This window comes from Piliocolobus tephrosceles, chromosome 11, assembly GCF_002776525.5.
Source record: "Piliocolobus tephrosceles isolate RC106 chromosome 11, ASM277652v3, whole genome shotgun sequence".
In the NCBI taxonomy this organism is placed as follows: Eukaryota; Metazoa; Chordata; class Mammalia; order Primates; family Cercopithecidae; genus Piliocolobus; species Piliocolobus tephrosceles.
The window spans coordinates 76,997,856-77,020,445 of record NC_045444.1 but is presented as its reverse complement, the minus strand read 5'-3'; the positions used below and the strand labels follow the sequence as shown (position 1 = coordinate 77,020,445).

At 38.9% G+C, this 22,590-nt stretch overlaps 1 protein-coding gene across 2 annotated transcripts in view; it reads right to left on the bottom strand.

Annotated features, from left to right (window-relative positions):
* Positions 1-1,828: 1,828 nt before the first annotated feature.
* The window catches only part of GLS (glutaminase), an 86,784-nt gene continuing 66,022 nt past the window's right edge, over positions 1,829-22,590 (bottom strand). Inside the window, exons 15-18 of one of the 2 annotated variants that reach the window (XM_023217732.2) lie at positions 13,564-13,625; positions 12,550-12,626; positions 12,391-12,454; positions 1,829-4,555 (exon numbers count right to left, since the gene is read on the bottom strand). In XM_023217732.2, the coding sequence (XP_023073500.1) occupies positions 4,399-4,555; positions 12,391-12,454; positions 12,550-12,626; positions 13,564-13,625 (360 nt within the window). In that variant the 3' untranslated portion in view covers positions 1,829-4,398. The remainder of the gene's footprint in view (positions 4,556-12,390; positions 12,455-12,549; positions 12,627-13,563; positions 13,626-22,590) is intronic. The other variant, XM_023217736.2, reaches the window with a different exon arrangement.

The following is a 22,590-nucleotide window of genomic DNA, read 5'->3' as shown; positions in this document are numbered from 1 at the left end:
CAAGTTTTTGTGAACTCACTTTGGGTTTTGTGTTTGCTATACTCACTAAGAAATTAAATACCTTGCTTGATTTATTGTAAAAAGGAAAAAACAACAACAGAGCCGGGCTTAAGCAGTCTAAAACTTATTTATTAACGTTATCTTGAGTCTACAGAGAACATAAAGCTTTCTAAGAGGTAGAAAGCTGTCAAATACCTATTATCAAACTCTGAATTCTCCTGTAATATTTTGTAAAGCTATTATAACACCTTAATACCTGTCGGTGTCTGTTTGTAGCCTTTCCACATCTCTTGTACATAATTGAAACAGTCTTGATATTCTTTTGCCATTGGGACTGCTTGTCAGACACACTTCATAGTAGCCTTTTTACTGGCTATTTGGAAAGGAAGCAAGGGGTACAGTGGGGGCACACACAGGCCTGGAGTCTGGTTCATTCTCCAGAATAGAAATAAATGCCCCTAGTCTCTGCCTTTAATACCTTCCGTCCAGTTGTTTTACTGTATCTCATGCCTCCTTTTTAAACAACTGCCTTAATTTTCTAATCTTTTCCATCGCCAAACACATATAATCTAGTGAATCACATCATTTCCTTTCATAACTATAAGATTATCCTTTCCCTTAAAAAGCCTTTTTATAAGTGCCACCTAACACATTCATGGGCTGCTTCCCTTGGCCATCTGGTGTATGATTTATGAATTTACTCATTTTACTATGAAGATTAGCAAGTAAAATTAGGAAGGTTACCCCAGCTCCTAAAAAAGTCTTACAAAAATAAAATGATCTTGTATCAAGAATAGAAATAACTATTCACTATTTAGGATTATTCACACATTTGTTGTGCCTGCACTGATGTCCTGCTCCTATCCATGGATGTATATATGTATAGCTGAAGTTGACTATATGTTGCAGGACTTTCTGTTGTAGCATTTATGCCTCTTCCTAAAACTCCACAGAGGAGAGGCCTTAGCTAATAGGAGATAGTGCATATGAATAAGCTAATATGCATATTCTATCCATACCTGGGCATAATCAGTGTTGTGGGACATAGAACAACAGCGCAGGACTAAGAGTTCTGTATCACAGCCCACTCTTGGGTCTCAGCTTCATCTATAAAAGAATGAGTTAGATTAGAGAATTTCTGATCTCTGTTCTAATCATTGTGGTAACCCCACTTGTCACCTTGCATAGTACCTGGCTCATCGCAGTTCTAAAATGCCGGTAATGCAGTGACTCTTCTAGCAAAGTAACTTACTTTGTGACAGATAACTTTGATAAATGAAAATTTAACAGTCATGGCATTCATGTACTTTCTGTATGGTTGGAAAACTATACACTAACCCCTGGCCTGAAAGGAAAGAGTGCTCTGAAGACCAGGGATTTCTGGCATTGGAAGCGAATGCTATTCTCACACAGAATAAATTAGGAGCTGAGGTTTACTGGCTGGTCACACTCAGATTCTAGTGTGGCAGTACTAGGTTCAACTCTCTAAATAAATTTTAAGGCTTTGTGAAAATGACCTCTCCTCTCATTCAAGGGTATGTTTAATGGTTCCATTCAACAAGTATTTACTGAGCACTTCCTAACTGTAAAAGGATAGTGTTTGCATTTCGGGGCCTAGAGACATGCCTGCACATCCCTCACCTTCAAAGATGAACTACACACAGGATTCTTGTCCTAGTCATTGTGATAACCCCATCTGACACCTTGCGTAGTACCTAGCTTTATAGCAGGCATTAGAAATGGATTGGAACCCAACCAGACATGGTCTGTATGCTCAGTGGAGTTCCTGGCTCTTAAATGTTTTAAGAAAATTCATTTTTTCACACAGTTTTTTTTTTGATACATATATTTATTATGCTGTAAAAAGCAACACTACCTGATTGCATTTAAAATAAATGTTTCCCAATTTCAGAATACTTACAACTTGTAGTTTTAAGATTAGATTCACTTTGGGAGGTTTTAGAAGCAAATACATTCATAGCTGTGTAATCCCCAGGAAGAATCTAAATCTGACATCAGGTCATTCAGTCCCTGCCAGACAGACAACAGCATCAAATGGTCAATAGCTAATCCAGCTCTGCAGCTAAAGGGCAGTGTCGGGCAGCAGTGGGGTATAGCTTATTACCAAAGATAAGACCAGCAAAAACAACAATGTATATAAAGCTATAACATGACCATATAGAGCTCTCATGATACAGAAAAAGCACATATGATACTAAAGCCAAAACAAAAAGATCTTTGGAGTTTACTGACGGCAGCAGTTAATAGCACAGTCAACAGCATTTAAATCAAATATATTATTACCAGCCAACAGCAAACAGCCCAAGCAGGAATCGGCACATAGTCATAAATAACATCGGGGTAAATAAGGGCACATTTAATTAAACAACAAAGATTTTACAGAATGGTTTTGATCTGAAAAGAGATGAAAACTCTCTTTGTTCCCAAATAATGGTTAGAACCTCTTTTTATTATAGAAAAGCCTCAAAATCATTGGTAATCTTCAAGTCACACAATTGAACTGTCTTAATGTTTCATTTTAGTCACACAAAGCACGCTGCTGTTTGAGCAAAGTTATCTCAATTGATTTCAATTAAAACATGTCTACCCTGTAATACCTTTGGGGATAATGCTGCTCCTGTGCAGCATCTTGCAAATGCTACCTATCTCCATGGCTTGACAGATCCATGGGATAGGAAACTGCTCACTTACCATCCTCCCCACGGAAGCTCAAGCGTGGGGACAGCTTTGGGCCTGGTGCAGCTAAGGAACATTGGCCGTGGTTTCACCAAAGGAGGTGCCATCTAGGTAATGGGAGGTCAGTGGCTGGAGCCACTGGCTTAGACTGGAAGTGAAAATGAACGCACCTGGAGGCTGCTGGAGTAAGGTGCCATCAGGCATGGTAAAGCTTAGAAGCAGCAGTGTGTGCTCATAGAAAAAAAAAAAAAAAAAAAGGAAAAGGAAATTGCTGTATGTGGCAACAACTAACATTCATGTACTTGAGCTCATTTCACTAAACACAGCTTCAGAGAAGTCCATTTGTGTGCATGTGTGTGTGTGCTTAATATCAGAAATCCTCACTAACATGCCACTTTATCTCGAGGTATGACAGGATAAAATGTATGTGTAATTCCTAGAAAATCCTGTTCTATCAGTTTTTTGAAGCCCCTTTTACCCACTTTCCAAATGAATCCTGAATTACCAACCCAAGACAAAATTATAGGTCACAATTTAAAGTGAAATGGCCTTTTTCTTATTATTAAACTACAGAGCCCACCAAGAATTACACAATAGAAAATCACAAGAAATCTGGAATGATCCAATGGTCCCCCAAGGAGGACAAATCTCTTGGTGCAGACTCTTAATGACAGGCTTGGAAACAAATGTTAGTTGTAGCAGTTCCCATACTTTCAGAATAACTTTGGTAGCTTAGAGCACTTCTGAATTTATCTTTACCCTAGAAGCTAAAAAAAAAAAAAAATCTTAAAGAGCTGCGGTTGCACATCCCTTTGTTTTTTAGACTGATAAACTTGACTAATTTATAGTTAGTAATTTTGTCTCTGGTTCATCTTCTGTAGACAAATGGCAAAGTTCTGATGCCAGAAATAGGAGGCATTTTCTGACTTACTGTGGAAAACATAAAAACTGCATAGTATGCCAGCACTCACTTTCTCAGCTGAAGGAAAGAGGCAGAGAGCTAAATGTCTGAGAAGAGAGGCTGGACTAAGGGGATACAGAAAAAGGAAAATTTTTCAAAAGTATTGTAACTACATTCACACATATGTTTTGGTCACCAAACATATCTTAAACAGATTCCCTGATAAAGTCTAATCAGAATTGGTCTTACTAACAGTTGTTAACGATTATAGTTTTTTTTAAGAGTCACATCGTGAAGCTAGGGTGAGAGAGAGACACTTTAAACACACAACCATAAGTGCATATAGTTGTTCAAACACTCAAACTAAATTTGTATTTGAAGTCTTGAAAATCACACTATTTGCTTCTAAAGGCAACCTTGACCCATTTGGACAGACTGTACAACAGAGCTTAGTTTATAAATGCATATCAGCAGATCATCACCATAAATTGAAAATTCACAAAACACAAATAAATCATGGAAGACCACACAATTAAGCTAGCATTGGTAACTATTTCTTTTACATCAAATTATACAATGCACGAGGTAATATTGCTCACATTATGGAGGGAGACTGTTTTATTTCTATTTTTTCCCAAAGAGATCAGATTTGTCCTGTGCGCACAATGAAGAAAACTCCAGTAACACTGAAATGACAAATGTAAAATATACATCACTACCAGATAGAAATACACACGGTCTTCATAATCATTTTCCACAATTAAATAGGTAAGTGATTTAAATCTTGGGATTTGAGACCATTACAACAATCCATCAAGATTCTTATGGACGGTTTGATTTTCCTTCCCGTTGTCAGAATCTCCTTGAGGTGTGTACTGGACTTGGTATTCTTGGAGAATTTTAAATACATCATGGTGTCCAAAGTGCAGTGCTTCATCCATGGGAGTGTTATTCCACCTAAACACGTAGCACAGCATGGACAGGGTCATTAGGTAATTTCTGTACAAAGATCATCACCCCCCATTCCCAGATTTTAAATGCAGGTTAAATGGCCAAATTTAGCCATTTTAGCAATTTTACAAATAAAAATTAATAATAGAAATGCAGAAAGGGATTTATAATTCAAAAAGTAGTCTCCAAAACAAGTTGGGATATGGAGAGGAAGAGAAAAAGATCTGTGAAAGGATCTTGTTTACACATCCAAGTGCTTATGGAGGGAGCTTTTTAAGGACAGTCCTTGTGTTGACAGATATAATAGACTGCTCTAGGGTTCCAGAATTTTAGCTTCATGAAAAGCCCAAAGTATCTCTTTTAAAATAAAATGTTCAAAGAAAATTCAGGTATATAACATCCATCACTCTAGCCTTTGACAGAAAATTTGTGTTTGTGTCAATTCAAAGCCACAGTAAGTCTCAGAAGTCTAGAAATAACCATGACCTCATTAGGGCCAAAAACACATTGGAGGAGCAAGATTGGCCCCAGAGGAACTGACATTTTTATCACCTCTGGTAAGGTTGGGAACCCATGGACTCAATCGGACCACTACACCAGCAGAAGAATAACTTCCCTTTCCGTACTAATAACTCCCCCTTTCCATGCTTTTGGGGCTGTGCTGTTTAGAGTGATGTCGATGAAAATTTGAGGATACGAAAAAATGAAGAGTTGCCAGAAGTGGTTAAGTCTCTTGCAAGAGGAGACAGAACTACATAAGTCACAGCCCTATTCAGTGACAGGGTATGATAGGTAGTTCCCTTACACTTTACAAACTGTGAGGCCTGTCTTCCTACCCTCTCTCTCTCTCTACTTACGTTACAAAATTCTCCATGGCTGCTAATCTCTCTTTCTTCATCCATGTGCCACTGTCACCACCTTCCTAGTTTCACTTCTTCCTGTTTCCTTCTTTCCTTTCCATCTCTGTCCTGAACTTTTTACCCGCTTAGTGGAGTCACAATATGGAAACGAAAGGTTTTTAAAACAGTCTCATTTTTTTAATATATTTGAGTAAGTTTTGGTAGCCTGTTTTTAAAATCGGGTAAGTAAAACTTTACATGTATCTTTGTATTTCTCAAAAAAAAAAAAAAAGTTAAAGCTTAATAAACAGAAAGGCAAAATAGCTAAAATGTAATCAATTTGCTCCAAACTTAATACAGCTCCCGGTTCTCAAATGAAAAACATAAACGTTAAAGAATACACTCATTTCAGCCACGCACAGTGGCTCATGCCTGCAATCCTATCACTTTGGGAGGCCGAGGTGGGTGCATCACTTGAGGCCAAGAGTTCAAGACCAGAATGGCCAACATGGCGAAACTCTTCTCTCTTAAAAATACAAAAATTAGCTAGGCGTGGTGGCACACGCCTGTAATTCCAGCTACTCAGGTGGCTAAGGCAGGAGAATTGCTTGAACCTGGGAGCGGAGGTTGCAGTGAACGCGATCACACCACTGCCCTCTAGCCTGGGCGACACAGCAAGACTCTATCTCAAGAATACCCAAAGTTTGCTCAAACCTATTTTATAATTTAAGGTGACACTGATTCTATGAAATAGAGAAAAAGACTTGCTGAATGCCTAGTTACCAAGTTACTCACTTAGCTCACTTTTTCTTATCAGATGGGTACATCTACTTTAATATTCCTAGAGTCCAACTTAGGGCAAAAAAAATTAATACTTACATATACAGAGCACAGTAACATTTCCAACATGTATTACATAGTGTTTTAGTTGGGATTATAAATATAGGAGGAAAATGTTCTTCAATTTCTTGCTCTAGAAAGCTGGGATGGGTATTAAAATTTGGGGAAAGGGAAGAATGTCACCCTAACATGAGGTTTTAGAATACTGCCAATAAAGGTCATTTTAATCATGGTGCTTTTTTACAACTATAGGAATAAAGTTAGATAACCAAAGTGTTAGCACACTTACAAATTGCTAACATTTGTCAGACACTGACATAAGTTTTCTGCATTTCTTGCAAGCTAAGAGCTGAACCAACAAAACCCAAGCCCTAATTTTAAAAAAGATAGCTGGCCAGGCTCAGTGGCTCACGCTTGTAATCCCAACACTTTGGGAGGCTGAGGTGGGAGGGCAGCTTGAGCCCAGGAGTTGGAGACCAGCCTGGGCAACGTAAGACTACCTCTACATAAAAAAAAAAAAAAAAAGCCAGGCATGGTGGCGTGTGCCTGTGATTGCAGCTACTCAGGAGGTTGAGGTGGGAGGATCGCTTGAGCCTAGGAAGTTAAAGCTGCAGCGAACTATTATCATGCCACTTGCACTTCAGCCTGAGTGGCAAGGCAAGACCCAGTCTCAAAAAAAGTTAAAGCTTAATAAACAGAAAGGCAAAACAGCTAAAGTGTAATCAATTTGCTCCAAACTTAATACAGCTCCTGGTTCTCAAATGAATCCAAACTCCTAATACATATCAAACCACCATCAAGTATGTTTTTTATCCCATTCTAAACTTTTATTCTCATTACTCGCTGACTCATCCACTCCAGTACATAATTTCCAAGGATATGAATCTAGGGTTTACTGTACATGTATATGTGTAAGCTGCGTTCTTATCCCTTCTCTGACCACTTTGTTGACAGCATTTGCTGCAGGATGAATAGCAGTTTGCTATGTCGACCAGGAAAGAAAGGAGAGGAACAGAAGGTATTCTAGGCATATTTTTCCCATGACAGATAGAATGCCCTTCTTTTCATTCCATGCCTTCAATCTCGTCTCTTCCCCAAAGCACTGATTAAAATTTAACTTCCATGAAGCCTTCTAAAACTGATTGCAACCAAATGCAGAAATTTCAACAAACTCCAATATATTCATTTTAGAGTTAACAAGTTTTCTTACACATTTTAGCTTGTTTAGAAGGCTTCCCATTTTGTATGTCTCAATATTGTGAGCAAGTTTGTATGCTGATAAAATTCCCATTATTATTAAAAACAAAATCCGGCTGTATAAATGTCGAATCACTATCCTCACCAATCACTGGCTTCTTTGCAAATCTTAAGATAGAACATTCAGTGTTAATTATCATCTTAAAATTTATGCTTCTCTAAAGGTTTATCTTATCTACCCCGTGTTGTTAAAAACCCCATGAGGGGTTACCAACAACTGCAAAAACATACATTTTGTAAAGACCATCAACACTATGAAGAAACTGCATCAACTAAAGGGCAAAATAACCAGCTAGCATCATAATGACAGGATCAAATTCACACATAACAATATTAGCCTTAAATATAAATGGGCTAAATGTCCCAATTAAAAGACACAGAATGGCAAATTGGATAGAGTCAAGATCCATTGGTCTGCCGTATTCAGGAGACCCATCTCATGTGCAAAGACACACATAGGTTCAAAATAAAGGGATGGAGGAATATTTACCAAGCAAATGGAAAGCAAAAAAAAAAGCAGGGTTGCAATCCTAGTCTCTGATGAACAGACTTTAAACCAACAAAGATCAAAAGAGACAAAGAAGGCCATTACATAATGGTAAAGGGATCAATGCAACAAGAAGAGCTAACTATCCTAAATATATATGTATCCAGTACAGGAGCAACCAGGTTCATAAAGCAAGAGACCTACAAAGAGACTCAGACTCCCACACACTAATAGTGGGAGACTTTAACACCCCACTGTCAATATTAGATCAACGAGACAGAAAATTAACAAGGATATTCAGAACTTGAACTCAGCTCTGGACCAAGCGGACCTAATAGACATCTACAGAACTGTCCACCCCAAATCAATAAAATATACATTCTTCTCAGCACCACATCGTACTTATTCTAAAATTGACCACATAATTGGAAGTAAAACGCTCCTCAGCAAATGCAAAAGAACAAAAATCATAACAAACAGCCTTTTAGACCACAGTGCAAGCAAATTAGAACTCAGGATTAAGAAACTCACTCAAAACCACACAACTACATGAAAACTGAATAACCTGCTCCTAAATGACTACTGGGTAAATAACGAAATGAAGGCAGAAATAAGTAAGTTCTTTGATACCAATGAGACAAAGACAACGTACCAGAATCTCTGGGATACAGCTAAAGCAGTGTTTTAGAGGGAAATTTATAGCACTAAATGCCCACAAGAGTAAGCAGGAAAGATCTAAAATTGACACCCTAACATCACAATTAAAAGAGCTAGAGAAACAAGAGCAAACAAATTCAAAAGCTAGCAGAAGACAAGAAATAACTAAGAGAGGAGATAGAGACACGAAAAACCCTTTAGAAAATCAATGAATCTAGGAGCTGGTTTTTTGAAAAGATCAACAAATTAGATAGACTGCTAGCAAGACAAAGAAGAGAGAAGAATCAAATAGACACAATAAAAAATGATAAAGGGGATATCACCACTGATCCCACAGAAATACAAACTACCATCAGAGAATACTATAAACACCTCTACGCAAATAAACTAGAAAATCTAGAAGAAATGGATAAACTCCTGGACACATATACCCTCCCAAGTCTAAATCAGGAAGAAGTCAAATCCCTGAATAGACCAATAACAATTTCTGAAATGGAGGCAGTAATTAATAGCCTACCAACCGAAAAAAGTCCAGGACCAGACGGATTCACAGCCGAATTCTACCAGAGGTACAAAGAGAAGCTACTACCATTCCTTCTGAATCTGTTCCAAAAAATAGAAAAAGAAGGAATCCTCCCTAACTCCTTTTATGAGGCCAGCATCATCTTGATACCAAAACCTGGCAAAGACACAACAAAAAAAGAAAATTTCAGGTCAATATCCCTGATGAACATTGATGCGAAAATCCTCAATAAAATACTGGTAAACTGAATCCAGCAGCACATCGAAAAGCTTATCTAACCACGATCAAGTTGGCTTCCTCCCTGGGATGCAAGGCTGGTTCAACATATGCAAATCAATAAACGTAATCCATCACATAAACAGAACCAATGAGAAAAACCACGATTATCTCAATAGATGCAGAAAACGCCTTCGACAAAATTCAACATGGCTTCATGCTAAAAACTCTCAATAAACTAGGTACTGATGGAACATATCTGAAAATAATAAGAGCTATTTAAGACAAACCCACAGCCAATACCAAACTGAATGGGTAACAAACTGGAAGCATTCCCTTTGAAAACCGGCCAAGACAAGGATGCCCTCTGTGACCACTCCTATTCAACACAGTATTAGAAGTTCTGGCTAGGGCAATCAGGCAAGAGAAAGAAATAAAGGGGCCAGGTGCAGTGGCTCACGCCTGTAATCCCAGCACTTTGGGAGGCCAAGGTGGGCAGATTACCCGAGGTCAGGAGTTCAAGATCAGCCTGGCCAACATGGTGAAACCCCGTCTCTACTAAAAATACAAAAATTAGCTGGCCATGGTGGACATCCACCTGTAATCCCAGCTACTCAGGAGGCTGAGGCAGGAGAATTGCTTGAGCCTGGGAGACGGAGGTTGCAGTGAGCTGAGATTTTGCCACTGTACTCCAGCCTAGCTGACAGAGCGAGACTGTGTCTCAAAAAAAAAAAAAAAAAGAAAAAGAAAAAAGAAAGGTATTCAAATAGGAAGAGAGGAAGTCAAATTGTCTCTGTTTGCAGATGACATGATTGTATATTTAGAAAACTCCATTGTCTCAGCCCAAAATCTCCTTAAGTTGATAAGCAACTTCAGCAAAGTCTCAAGATACAAAATCAATGTGCAAAAATCACAAGCATTCCTATACACCAATAATAGACAAACAGAGAGCCAAATCATGAGTGAACTCCTATTCACAACTGTTACAAAGAGAATAAAATACCTAGGAATACAACTTACAAGGGATGTGAACGACCTCTTCAAGGAGAACTACAAATCACTGCTGAAGGAAATAAAGAGAGGACACAAACAAATGGAAAAACATTCCATGCTCATGGATAGGAAGAATCAATATAGTGAAAATGGCCACACACCCAAAGTAATTTATAAATTCTATGCTATCCCCATCAAGCTACCATGGACTTTCTTCACAGAATTAGAAAAAATACTTTAAATTTCATATGGAACCAAAAGAGAGCCCACATAGCCAAGACGATCTTACGCAAAAAGAAGAAAGCTGAAGGCATCACGCTACCAGACTTCAAACTATATTACAAGGCTACAGTAACCAAAACAGTATGGTGCTGATACCAAAATAGATATATAGACCAGTGGAAAAGAAATGAGGCCTCAGAAATAACGGCACACATCTACAACCATCTGATCTTTGACAAACCTGACAAAAACAAGCAATTGGGAAAGGTGTTGGGAAAACTGGCTAGCCATATGCAGAAAACTGAACCTGGACCCCTTCCTTACACCTTATACAAAAATTAACTCAAGATGGATGAAAGACTTAAACATAAGACCTAAAACCATAAAAACCCTAGAAGAAAACCTAGGCAATACCATTCAGGACATATGCATGGGCAAAGACGTCATGACCAAAACACCAAAAGCAATGGCAACAAAAGCCAAAATTGACAAATGGGATCTAATTAAACTAAAGAGCTTCTGCAGAGCAAAAGAAACTATCATCAGGGTGAACAGGCAACCTACAGAATGGGAGAAAATTTTTGTGATCTATCTGATAAAGGGCTAATATCCAGAATCTACAAGGAAGTTAAGCAAATTTACAAGAAAAAAACAACCCTATCAAAAAGTGGGTGAAGGATATGAACAGACACTTCTCAAAAGAAGACATTTATGCAGACATGTGAAAAAAATCTCATCACCACTGGTCATTAGAGAAACGCAAATCAAAACAACAATGAGATACCATCTCACGCCAGTTAGAATGGTGATCATTAAAAGGTCAGGAAACAACAGATGCTGGAGAGGATGTGGAGAAATAGGAACGCTTTTACACTGTTAGGGGGAGTGTAAATTAGTTCAACCATTGTGGAAGACAGTGTGGTGATTCCTCAAGGATCTAAAACCAGAAATACCATTTCACCCAGCAATCCCATTACTGGGTATATACCCAAAGGATTATAAATCATTCTACTATAAAGACACATGCACACGTATGTTTATTGTTCACAATAGCAAAGACTTGGAACTAACCCAAATGACCACTGATGATATACTGGATAAAGAAAATGTGGCACATATACATCGTGGAATACTATGCAGTCATAAAAAAGGATAAATTCATGTCCTGCAGGGACATGGATGAAGCTGGAAATCATCATTCTCAGCAAACTAACACAAGAACAGAAAACCAAACACTGCATGTTCTCCCTCATAAGTGAGAACTGAACAGTGAGAACACATGGACACAGGGAGGGGAACATCACACACCGGGGCCTGTTGGGGGGTCGGGGCTAAGGGAGGGATAGCATTAGGAGAAACACCTAATGTAGATGAAGGGTTGATGGGTGCAGCAAACCACCATGGCACGTGTATACCTATGTAACAAACCTGCACGTTCTGCGCATGTATCCCAGAACTTTAAATATAATTTAAAAAAAAAATTTAAAACTCCATGAGGATAAAATTCTAATTCTCTCTTCCCAAATGCAAAAAAAAAAAAAAAAAAAAGAAACAAATTGTTTTGTTCATACAGTGTACTGATAGTCAAACTAACCTGAAAATTTCTAAATAAGACACCATTCTTAGATAAGAAACAGGATATGGGAGATAGAATTACCTATGTAGTAAATACAAGGTTTATTGCCTTTTTAAGATATCATAGCAGATTCAAGAATATATTTGTAGGTTTAAATATTGTAATCACTTGAATATTACAGTCCTGCATAATAAAATACTGACATATTTAGAAGGTAACATAAATGCTCACCTGTCCTTGGGGAAAGGGTTTACTTTGCAGGCTTCCAGCAAAAATTTAACAACTTCAACATGACCTAAATCATCCCACCCCCAAAAACAAGAGCAGATTTTAGTACTAAGTAGAAATTAAATCTGGAAAGAAAATAGATAGGAGTAGTTCCTGTATTACCCTCTGCAGCAGCTACATGCAATGCTGTTCTAGAATCATAGTCCCGCTGTTCCATGTCCATAGCTGACAAAGCAAATCTGAAAATGTGTAAGCACAGCTATTTATTATATATAAAGCAAATTTAATTCACACTTGTAACATTCACTCCATCAGTTCATTTAAGGCCCTGTCAGACAAGTGCCATCCTTCATCAGGCTCATTAATGGGAACTCCCAACCTTATTGACCAGTATACAGGTGTTTTGGGTAAATGCCACTTCACCTCTCTTCCTCAGCATTGCTTTTTTTAGGTAAGATTAAATGGTAAACATCTCTCACAGAATTAAACTTTATTACATTACTGTTCAAAACTCAAGAATTATGGCACAACTGTACCAAGGTTTATGTCTCAGAAGGGCAAGAAACTAATCCCTATAATAAAGTTGTATGTTTTTACTAGGACTCCCATTCTTAAACATTTCACAGTCTACTAGTACTCGTCAGACTTTAAGACAAGGGGGGAAGCATAGACATTTTTTCACTTTGAAAATCAGTTGTTTGAGGTATTAATGGGAGAAAACAAAAGGAAAAAGAAAACAAGTTACAACTCTATACAAAAGACCTTAAGTATACAGCAGTATATGGCCTTACTAGTCCTGATGATCTGCCAGACACCAAACCCCCTAGCTGCTTCCCCCCGCCACCACACACACACCAAAGACTGGGAATGGAGGGTAGACAGGGCGTAAGAAGGCACTGTCCAATTCCAGTAAGCCACTGATACTAATTAGCCAGATTAGCTGAACAGTTACTACTTGGGGAAACAGAGATACCGTCTTTTTTATAGGAGGCAGAAAAGGACAAGATTGGAAAGCAGGCCACAGACACTGGAAGTGCCTATTTAATAAAAATTTTGTTGGGGTCATTTTTATCAAAGGGAAAGAGAAGTGAGACTTTAACCTTAAAATGGCTGCTCGCCCAGAAGCAACTTCATAAATATCTGTAAAGTGCATGCTAATCCATCCTATAAACATACCTTCGAAGTGCAGACACATCTCCAGTATATGCAGCAAACAAAAGATTTATCACTGACTTTACCTGTGAAGAAAAGAAAGTTTAGGCATCCATAGGAGAAAACAAACACATACAACATCCACCTGTCACTGGTAAGTGATTTCCATGTGCTTTGAACACGTCACCTGAGTCATGTGCAAGAAGTTATCTCAAGGACACTTCCATAGCCAAAAGAACCCACATGCGTGATATTTTCTTCTTTTAACAGTGGATTGTGAGGGAAAATTCAATAATAAAGATAAGATACATGAGGGAAGGAATGGAATAATATCACTTGGCACAAAAGAATGGAATTTTGTGAAACTCACATAGTTGGAGCAACTGAAAATTGTTTAGAAGCCTTCCCATTTTGTATGTCTCAATATTGTAAGGAAGTTTGTATGCTGATACAATTCACATTATTAAAAGTTAAATCATGCTATATAAATGTCTAATCCCTGCCAACAATCACTATCCTCACCAATCACTGGCTTCTTTGCAAATCTTAAGAGAGAACATTCAGTGTTAACTGTCATCTTAAACTTTACTTCACTGGAAAGACAGCCTTCAGTTCAATGCCCAGGTGGTACAAATTGGGTCATTCTCAGAACTTACGACACTGCTGTGTTTAAAAGGTTTCTCAGCTCCAAAATATTAAGTCACCTCTATGAAGTGCTCCAAGATTTCAAAGTGTATCTACCTTTGACAGTTACCCACTTTCCTTTTCTTATAGTTAAGAGGAAAAGTCTAGTTATCTGAAAAACCATTGGATTTTGGTCTGCTTTCATAAAGACTTTATCAATCCCTATCTATGAGAAATTATTGATCACAGAATATTTGTAAATACTTCACAAATCCCCCCATTTTTTCTTACACTTTGCAACTTCAACATTCATATTGATGACTCAACTGATGCTGCACTCAGTGGTAGAAAACAAGTTTAACTGGAGGAATGGAAAGTTACCCAGCTCTCCACCAACAATGCCACATCCCTGAACCGTGCTTCAAGATCTTAACCTGGACATTCTCCCTTTCCAGCATGGCTTCCCCCTTCCAAAACCCATGAACTTTCCAAATTAACTGGAACTGACCATTGCTGCAGTTCTCTAATTCAGCATTTTCAAAGTGTAATTTGCAGAAACTAGTCCATAAGATGGTCCATGAAAATAAGGATCCTCTGGCTGGATATGATCTTAAAATATTAAATCCCCCTCTTGGAGATTCATGAGCATATGAAAGGCTCTGTAAAGGTCTATACTACAGGAACCTAACTAGCTGAGCACACCCCCAAAATACTACTATTACTATTTGTGTTGATATCACTTCAAAAAACTTTACCTTTAGTCCTTTAGCTTCCCTCCCAGCCATCCTTTTCCACTCCTGCCCGGAGTCCAGAACAGTTTTCTCAATGGGGAATGGGGGTGGAACAAAGAACTAAAGAGAATCACCCAGAATGTTCTAAAAGCATACATAAACATCTCTCCCATTTCTTGTTGTCCTACTCCTCCACCTCAATCTGATACATTTTAGGGAAAGGAGGTAAATGCATAGAGTTTGTTTTTTATAGAGATGGGGTCTCACTATGTTGGCCAGGCTGGTCTTGAACTCCTGGTCTTAAGCAGTCCTTCTGCCTTGCCCTCCCAAACTGTTGGGATTACAGGCAGGAGCCACCATGCTCAGCCCATAATTTTGTTTAAAGTCTCCAGGTGACTTTGATATGCACTCTTCTGGGTTATAAACCACTGTTTCCGATGCCCTTCATGTCTCTTTTTTAGTGGGGTCACCTCTGAATTCTCAATTCCCTTTTTGCTCTTGGGCCATAGATTACTGACTGGCCATTACGGACTATTCTCCGTATTTCCACCTGGTCTCTCATTACTGCTTGACAATTTTTTTTTCTTGTTGGTTCCCGCCATACTTTCTTCAGGCCTTTAATACCAGCAGAGACCCCTAAAAACAGACAGAAGATCCTAACTACAACTTTGCTGAAAAGACAAAAAACTGTTTTCATCGCTCAAAGTAAAAAGCTTCATTTTTGAGACTTTTTATCCATTCCTTCAAACACTAATCCTCCAGATGCCTTGCTCTTGTTTCCTCACTGATCCCCTTTGTTTCTAGCATCTTTAACTTTTCCTCCTTCATTGGTTCCCTCAGTTTACCTTAAAACAGACACAATTTCATCCTATTTTAAAAAGCCAACACTTGACCCTATTGTTCTCCCTTCAGCACGTATTTCCTGAAAGTATATTTTTAATTCCCTGAAAATTACCTTCACACTCATTGTTACCTCTAAATAGTGCTCTCCAAAGCTCCAGCAGCTTCCTAAGCCCCGATTCCTTCAGATCTCCCCAGCACCCTCCACCCTCTCACAACTTGCCTTCCATGCTGCTGCATCACCCTGATCTTCCTCCTGTTTGCTGCTTTGCAGATTCATTACCCACTTTCCACTGCCAAATAATACTCCCAAGGCAGTCCAATCTTCTTGTTTTTCAATATAATGTCCTTCAAAGGATTCATCTATTCCTCTGGGCAGACTGACTTCCCCATCTTTAATCTAAATCTTTGCTCCTAAGCTCCAGTCCTACAGCTCCACCTGATAGTCATTTCAAACTCAAAAACAGCAACAGCCCTGCCGGCTTCCTACCCTGGCTCCAGTTCACAACCGTCTGCCTACTTGACATTGCTTCCAGGACTTTTACTTGGCATCTCAGACTTATACCCAAAATGGAATTTGCTTTGCTGTGTCTTCTGCCACTCACAGTCAGCTCCTCTTCTAGTCGCCCCCCCCCCCCCCCCCCCCCCCCCATTTGGGGATGACACTACAATTCATCCACTTGCTCAGGCCACAAACTCAGGAGTCATCCAGTGCTGCTGCATTCACGTATACAGGTTGAGTCCTTCACAAGGATGCCTGGCCACAGGACCAACACGGGTTACCAGCCCACACTCTTCCCACCAAGGTGTCCTAGCACCCAGGTACATGTCCTAGGAGGAAGGGAGCTTCTTTACCCAGTGGTGCTGAGAAGTGGTGCTTCTGCTTCTGGTCAGGGACAGAATTAGCTTTTTCTAATTCAGACAAATTCACCATACAGACCGTGGGAGGGGTGTTCCTTGATTCTATTTCTCTCACAGTCCACATCTAGCTCATCAATAAATCCTCTTCGCTTTACCTGCAAAATATGTTTGGAATCCTATCACTTCTCACCACCTCTAGCACTGTTGCCTTAGGCCTCATCTGAGTCACCACCTTATCACCTCTGCTGCCAGAGGGATCTTTTAAAAATATCAAGGAACTCCCGTGCCTTTCCATCATATCTAAAGTAAAATTAAACTCTTTACCATGGCTTTCAGGACCCTAAAGGCTCTATTCCTGGTTACATTGCACGTATCACTCCTACCAGTCTTCCCTTTCCAGCTCTACTCCAGCCAGAATGTCTTGCTGGTCTCAGGCACTCAAGGCCTACAACTGACTGCTAAAGATGCTGTTTCCTCAGGGAGTCAGGAGGCCCCCTCTCTCCTTCCCTTTGGGTAGGTCTCCACTCTACCCAAAGTTCTCTCAAGACTAAAATGCTCCCTTCTTTTCATCACTGCCTTATCCCTTACCTTGCTTTTCCCCTTCATATATATATATATATAGTAAACTATACAGTTTTTAACTATATTTGTTATATATAATTATATATAACTATATATAAAGTATATATATTTTTATATATACTTGTTTTCTGTCTCTCTCATTAAATGTAGGCTCCATGTGGTGGGCAGACATCACTTGTCTTTCTGTTCCCCACCGTAAACTCAGTGTCTATCACACATAATAGGTGCTCATTAAATATCTATTGACTAAATGAATATTCTCCCTCAAAGCATCAAATACTCAATTTTGGGTATTAAATTGTAAAGTTAATTCCTCTATCAGCCCCCAACCCTGTTTTGTTTGTTGTTGTTTGTTGTTGTTGTTTTTTTAGACAAGGTCTCACTCTGTCACCCAGGCTGGAGTGCAGTGGCAGGATCGCCTCCTCAGTTCAAGTGATTCTCCCACCTCAGCCTCTGGAGTAGCTGGGATTACAGGCATGTGGCACCACTAATCTAATTTTTGTAGTTTTTGGTAGAGACGGGGTTTCAGGTTGGCCAGGCTGGTCCCAAACTCCCAACCTCAAACGATCTGCCTGCCTCAGCCTCCCAAAGTGTTGGGATTGTAGGTGTGAGCCCCTGTGCCCAGCCCATCTCCCTTAACTTTTACATCTTTGAGTATGATTACAAGATTTATTCAATCGTAACTGGTGCCTCTGCTTCCACCGCATTCCTCCGCATACTTCTAATCATATTCTCAAAACATTGCTCTAATCACTAAATGTTTCTAAAGCAGGGGAGTTATCAAGAAATCCAAAATCATTTCCGATAACGTTTAAGTTTTTTTTTTTTTTTTTTTTTTTGAGACGGAGTCTCGCTCTGTCGCCCAGGCTGGAGCGCAGTGGCCAGATCTCAGCTCACTACAAGCTCCGCCTCCCGGGTTTACGCCATTCTCCTGCCTCAGCCTCCCGAGTAGCTGGGACTACAGGCGCCCGCCACATCGCCCAGGTAGTTTTCTGTATTTTTTTTAGTAGAGACGGGGTTTCACCGTGTTAGCCAGGATGGTCTCGATCTCCCGACCTCGTGATCCGCCCGTCTCGGCCTCCCAAAGTGCTGGGATTACAGGCTTGAGCCACCGCGCCCGGCCACGTTTAAGTTCTTTAGCTTTGTATTCAAGGTTCTTCAGTCCAGCTAACTTAACTTTTCTTTTCAACCTCAACAGAGCAAAATTGGTCTGTCTTACTGCCCTTGTTTTTGTCTTGGTGTCTATGCTCTTTAAGAACACCCAGATTCCTAATCAAATCCTTCCCTTCCCTCAAAAACTAGCCTGAAAGTCCCTTCCTTGCTGCCAGTTTTCCCCAGGCCATCCCAGCCCAGCATTCATTATCTATGTAGCTTATTGCCAGCTGCACACACAGTGCCCTGTGACAGCATGTGCCAGGGACAGTCAATTAGATACCTCCACTCCCACCACAACCCTGGATCTACCTCCTGCTTCCTCCCACAGTGCATACTATTCTCCTGAAATCATTTTCCCCACCCATTTCTCATGGATATGTTATTCTTACCCATTCCTGTGAACTCTGCTCCAATCTCTGAAATCAAAAGTAATCTCTCTCTACCTTTGCCACACTATGGCACTGTAACACATGACCACATGGAGCATTTGCGTGTCTTACTTCCCCCACCACTAAGAAAAATCCAGATTCCCCTGTATATACTATTAATATAGTAATTACCCATAGTTCTTACTTTTAAAACTATGTTGGTACTTCTAAGCAATAAAGCCTCATCTCTTTCCATGACTGGATATAAGAACTACACATTCCCTTTTAAATTTCTGAATTTAGACCATGCTAGTCTGAAGAGATTTTATTATAGCATGTGTGTAGCACTTAGTCACTTAATTATTCAATATTTCAAATGTTCTAAAAGTCCATTTCTTATTAATAAAGCCCAAAATTGAACATTTTAGAATTTACTTGGTTTATTCAGAGTATATTGTTATTCACAAGCATGAGAAAAAAAATTAGGAAACTTTAATATACAAAGGCTTTGTAAGTAACCAGAGGGAAAAAACATTAGCTTGCCTTAACAAAAATTATTAAAGACTAATATGGAAGTTTGGTATTCTTCCCATGAAAACAAAAGGCTAGCTGTGGAGCTGAATTTAGCCCAAACCAGAAGATAAGTGCTTGAACACAAAGTGAGTGTAATTCTCTCCAAAACAAAAAAGCACTAGGACGCAGCCCATGCACAGGCACTATTTAAAAGCAAAACCACAAATGCCTCTTCTTTCTAGCATCAACAGCCCCCTATACTTTTAAGTTTACATAAATTATGAAATGAGCTGCGGGCAGAATGCCACAAAAGAAAATGAAACTAGTCTAACACTTCTGAGACAAGAGACGGAGTATGTCGTTTAGGGATAGTCTGCTTCCTGGTCTGTTAAAGAGTGCCATGAGTATTTCCAACTAAGCTGACACACCCTCTGGAATGCCTATCATGGCAAACAAACTGAAGGAGAGGGGCGCTCTAGAGGATCACTCATCCACCTCCACACCAATTCTTGCGAAGGATGTAGGTTCTTGCAATGCTAACCATTGATTGAAGCTCATTCCCCTATATCCCCACTGGATACTTGAGTTGATTTTAAAATACCTGTCAAGGAGGCCAAGATCCAGAAAATAATGGGTTAACAGTAAGTGCCAGAGACATGGAAGCTGTGTTTTGATAAATAATCCCTTCATACAAAGAAACAGACTATATACAGCCGCAATAATAGCTATTAAATTAAGGGCTCTATGTTTAATGTATGCCTCCCCATGGCAAAGAGACACTGCACTTAGGGAGATACACATTAAAATTTATAAATTAAATGTTAACAGTTTCCCCTTCATCTTGTAGATTTTCCAGCACTGCTGCATTTTTCTTATCAAGTCTTTTTGTCAGAACCTGCCTGAACCAGACAATCTTATCTTAGTTTATTTGTACAAAGTCATGACAACAGTGGGACAAAAAAAGTTACAGTTCACGTAAGTTCACCAACACTGGCATGTTTGGCATAGCAAATCTCACTTTTTTCCAAAACAGCTAGAAGCAGGTGGGGAGTGTATCAGTTTTACACATCTAAAACATGGCATTCCTAAGTCTTTAATCCTATCATTATCCTATTCAGTTTGAGCTTGTTTAAAGGTTGTGTGACTTCTGTAAATGCCCTAATAATTCTGTACTTATGAGTAAGTAGCCATTATTAGAATTATATACTCACATTACTCTGTATTTATGTAGTGGACGACCCTAAAACATTCAACATTTTAAACAGTTATAGTTGTTTTTAAAAAATCCCTGACAGGTTGGTTGTAAAATATGTTGATAGAAATGTTTATTACTAACACTGAGATTAAGGACCCTGGCTCAAGGTCACATTGCATATGAATTAGTGATGGAGCTTGAGTAGAACTCAGGTATCTGGATTCCCAATGCTGTACAACTAGACCATGACGATGTGAGTCCTTAATAGATCTCAGATTGTTATCCAAAGCACAGAAGGAAACCAACGGATTAAACATCAATTCAGCTCTAATCCATAACAGTTCTTTACTAAATATTGGAAGGAAGCCTGGATGGGACTAAAGCGAGAGGGGAGAAAAGGAAGAAAGGGAGAAGATGGAGGGAGGGGGAGATGCAGAAAAATTGATTCACTGGTTTTACACTTTACTTCAATTATTTAATTTCTAACTCTATTACCAACTGCCAAACCAAAATTTCCTTTGTTTTTCATCGTTAGTTTGTCTTCATATAAACATGAATTCAGCCTGTTTGGAACTGCTTTAATGAGAAAAAAAAAAAAAAAAAAGCAGGTAACTGAAAATGAAAAAACATCCTTCTGTTTCTACCGCCTCTAGTTTGACACAAGCTGCTCTCATTTCCAGCTCACCACAGTATCTCGTCATGGAACAGATACTTTGCTTCATCTGTTAAATAAACCATCATGACTCCAGATCCAATTTTGTTTTAAAGGCTTCACTCCAACTTGGCTGATTATAGTCTTTAAATGAAAATAAGCTTTCAGCCCGCTTTTATATTTTCTTAAGGTCAAATTGAAACATACTACCTATTATACGGTGGCTAAAGAAAAATTTTAAGTTGCCATCATATGTAAACTAATCACCTTGCCCAAGGGTAAAAATAAACCTGTGTAACGTGTATGTGTAATGTGTATATCAAACATATTTCCTCTTTCCTTTACTACTGAGCTTACTTAATATTTGTAAGGATGTGTAAAAAAAAATTATAGTACTTTTATAATTAGACAGTCTGAGTATGAGGCCACATATTCCTAAGCTTTCCAAAGATTTACTGAGACACAGTTATTAATATACTATATATAGACAAAACTAATCCAAACTGATATGATTCAGAGGGTTGGGGAAAAAATCCTTTATAGGAATAGCAATTTAATAAATTCATGCCCATATTTCCAAACTTACACAAATGCAGGAGATTCTCATATACTAATTTCAATAGAGAGGAATAAATCAAATAGCAAATTTTACTATAAAGGGAAGAAGCTCTGTTTTAGAGAAATTTCACTTTAAAAATACAACCTCAAAATGGTAGCTCCAAGAACTGTATTCTGTTCTTGAATTTGCTAATAAACTCCCTTAAAAACATACAATTTTCAAATTTTCTTTTCTTTTTTTTTTTTTTTTTTTTTGAGACAGTTCTCGCTCTGTTGCCTAGACTGGAGTGCTATGGTGCAATATGGCTCACTGCAGCCTTGACCTCCCAAGCTCAAGTGATCCTCCCAACTCAGCCTCCCAAATAGCTGTGACCACAAGCATGTGCCACCAAACCCAGCTGATTTCTTCGTTTTTCGTAGAGATGGGGTCTCACTATGTTGCCCAGGCTGGTCTCAAACTACTGGGCTCAAGCAATCCTCCTGACAGCCTCCCAAAATGCTGGGATTACATGTGTGAGCCACAATGCCTAGCCTCAAAATTTTTCAATGACTAGTTTAATCTGAAATAATTTCACTCATTTGTAAACGAAAAAGTCATAATCATGTCAAAAAATCTGACAACCTATGAAGACAAAAAATTAAAAATTATATATGACTTACAACGAAATAGTTAATATGAAGCACCTACTCTCTTGACTCAGCTAAGTGCTCCAAATATTATTTCTGTTATTAAGGGATAAGAAACATTTAAATAACTTAAGCAAGGTATCAGAGCTGCTAAGTGGGAGAACAAGGGCTCAAAACCAGTCTGGAAGATGCCAGGGCCAGTGCTTGCAACTACTATCTATCTACTGGGCCAAGCGATTTCCTAACAAAACCTGGGATTTCTTCAATAATAAATACCAAGACAGAAGTATGTTGTGATAGGAAATCAGAAAATAACAACAAAGAAACAACTTATAGAAAATCAGA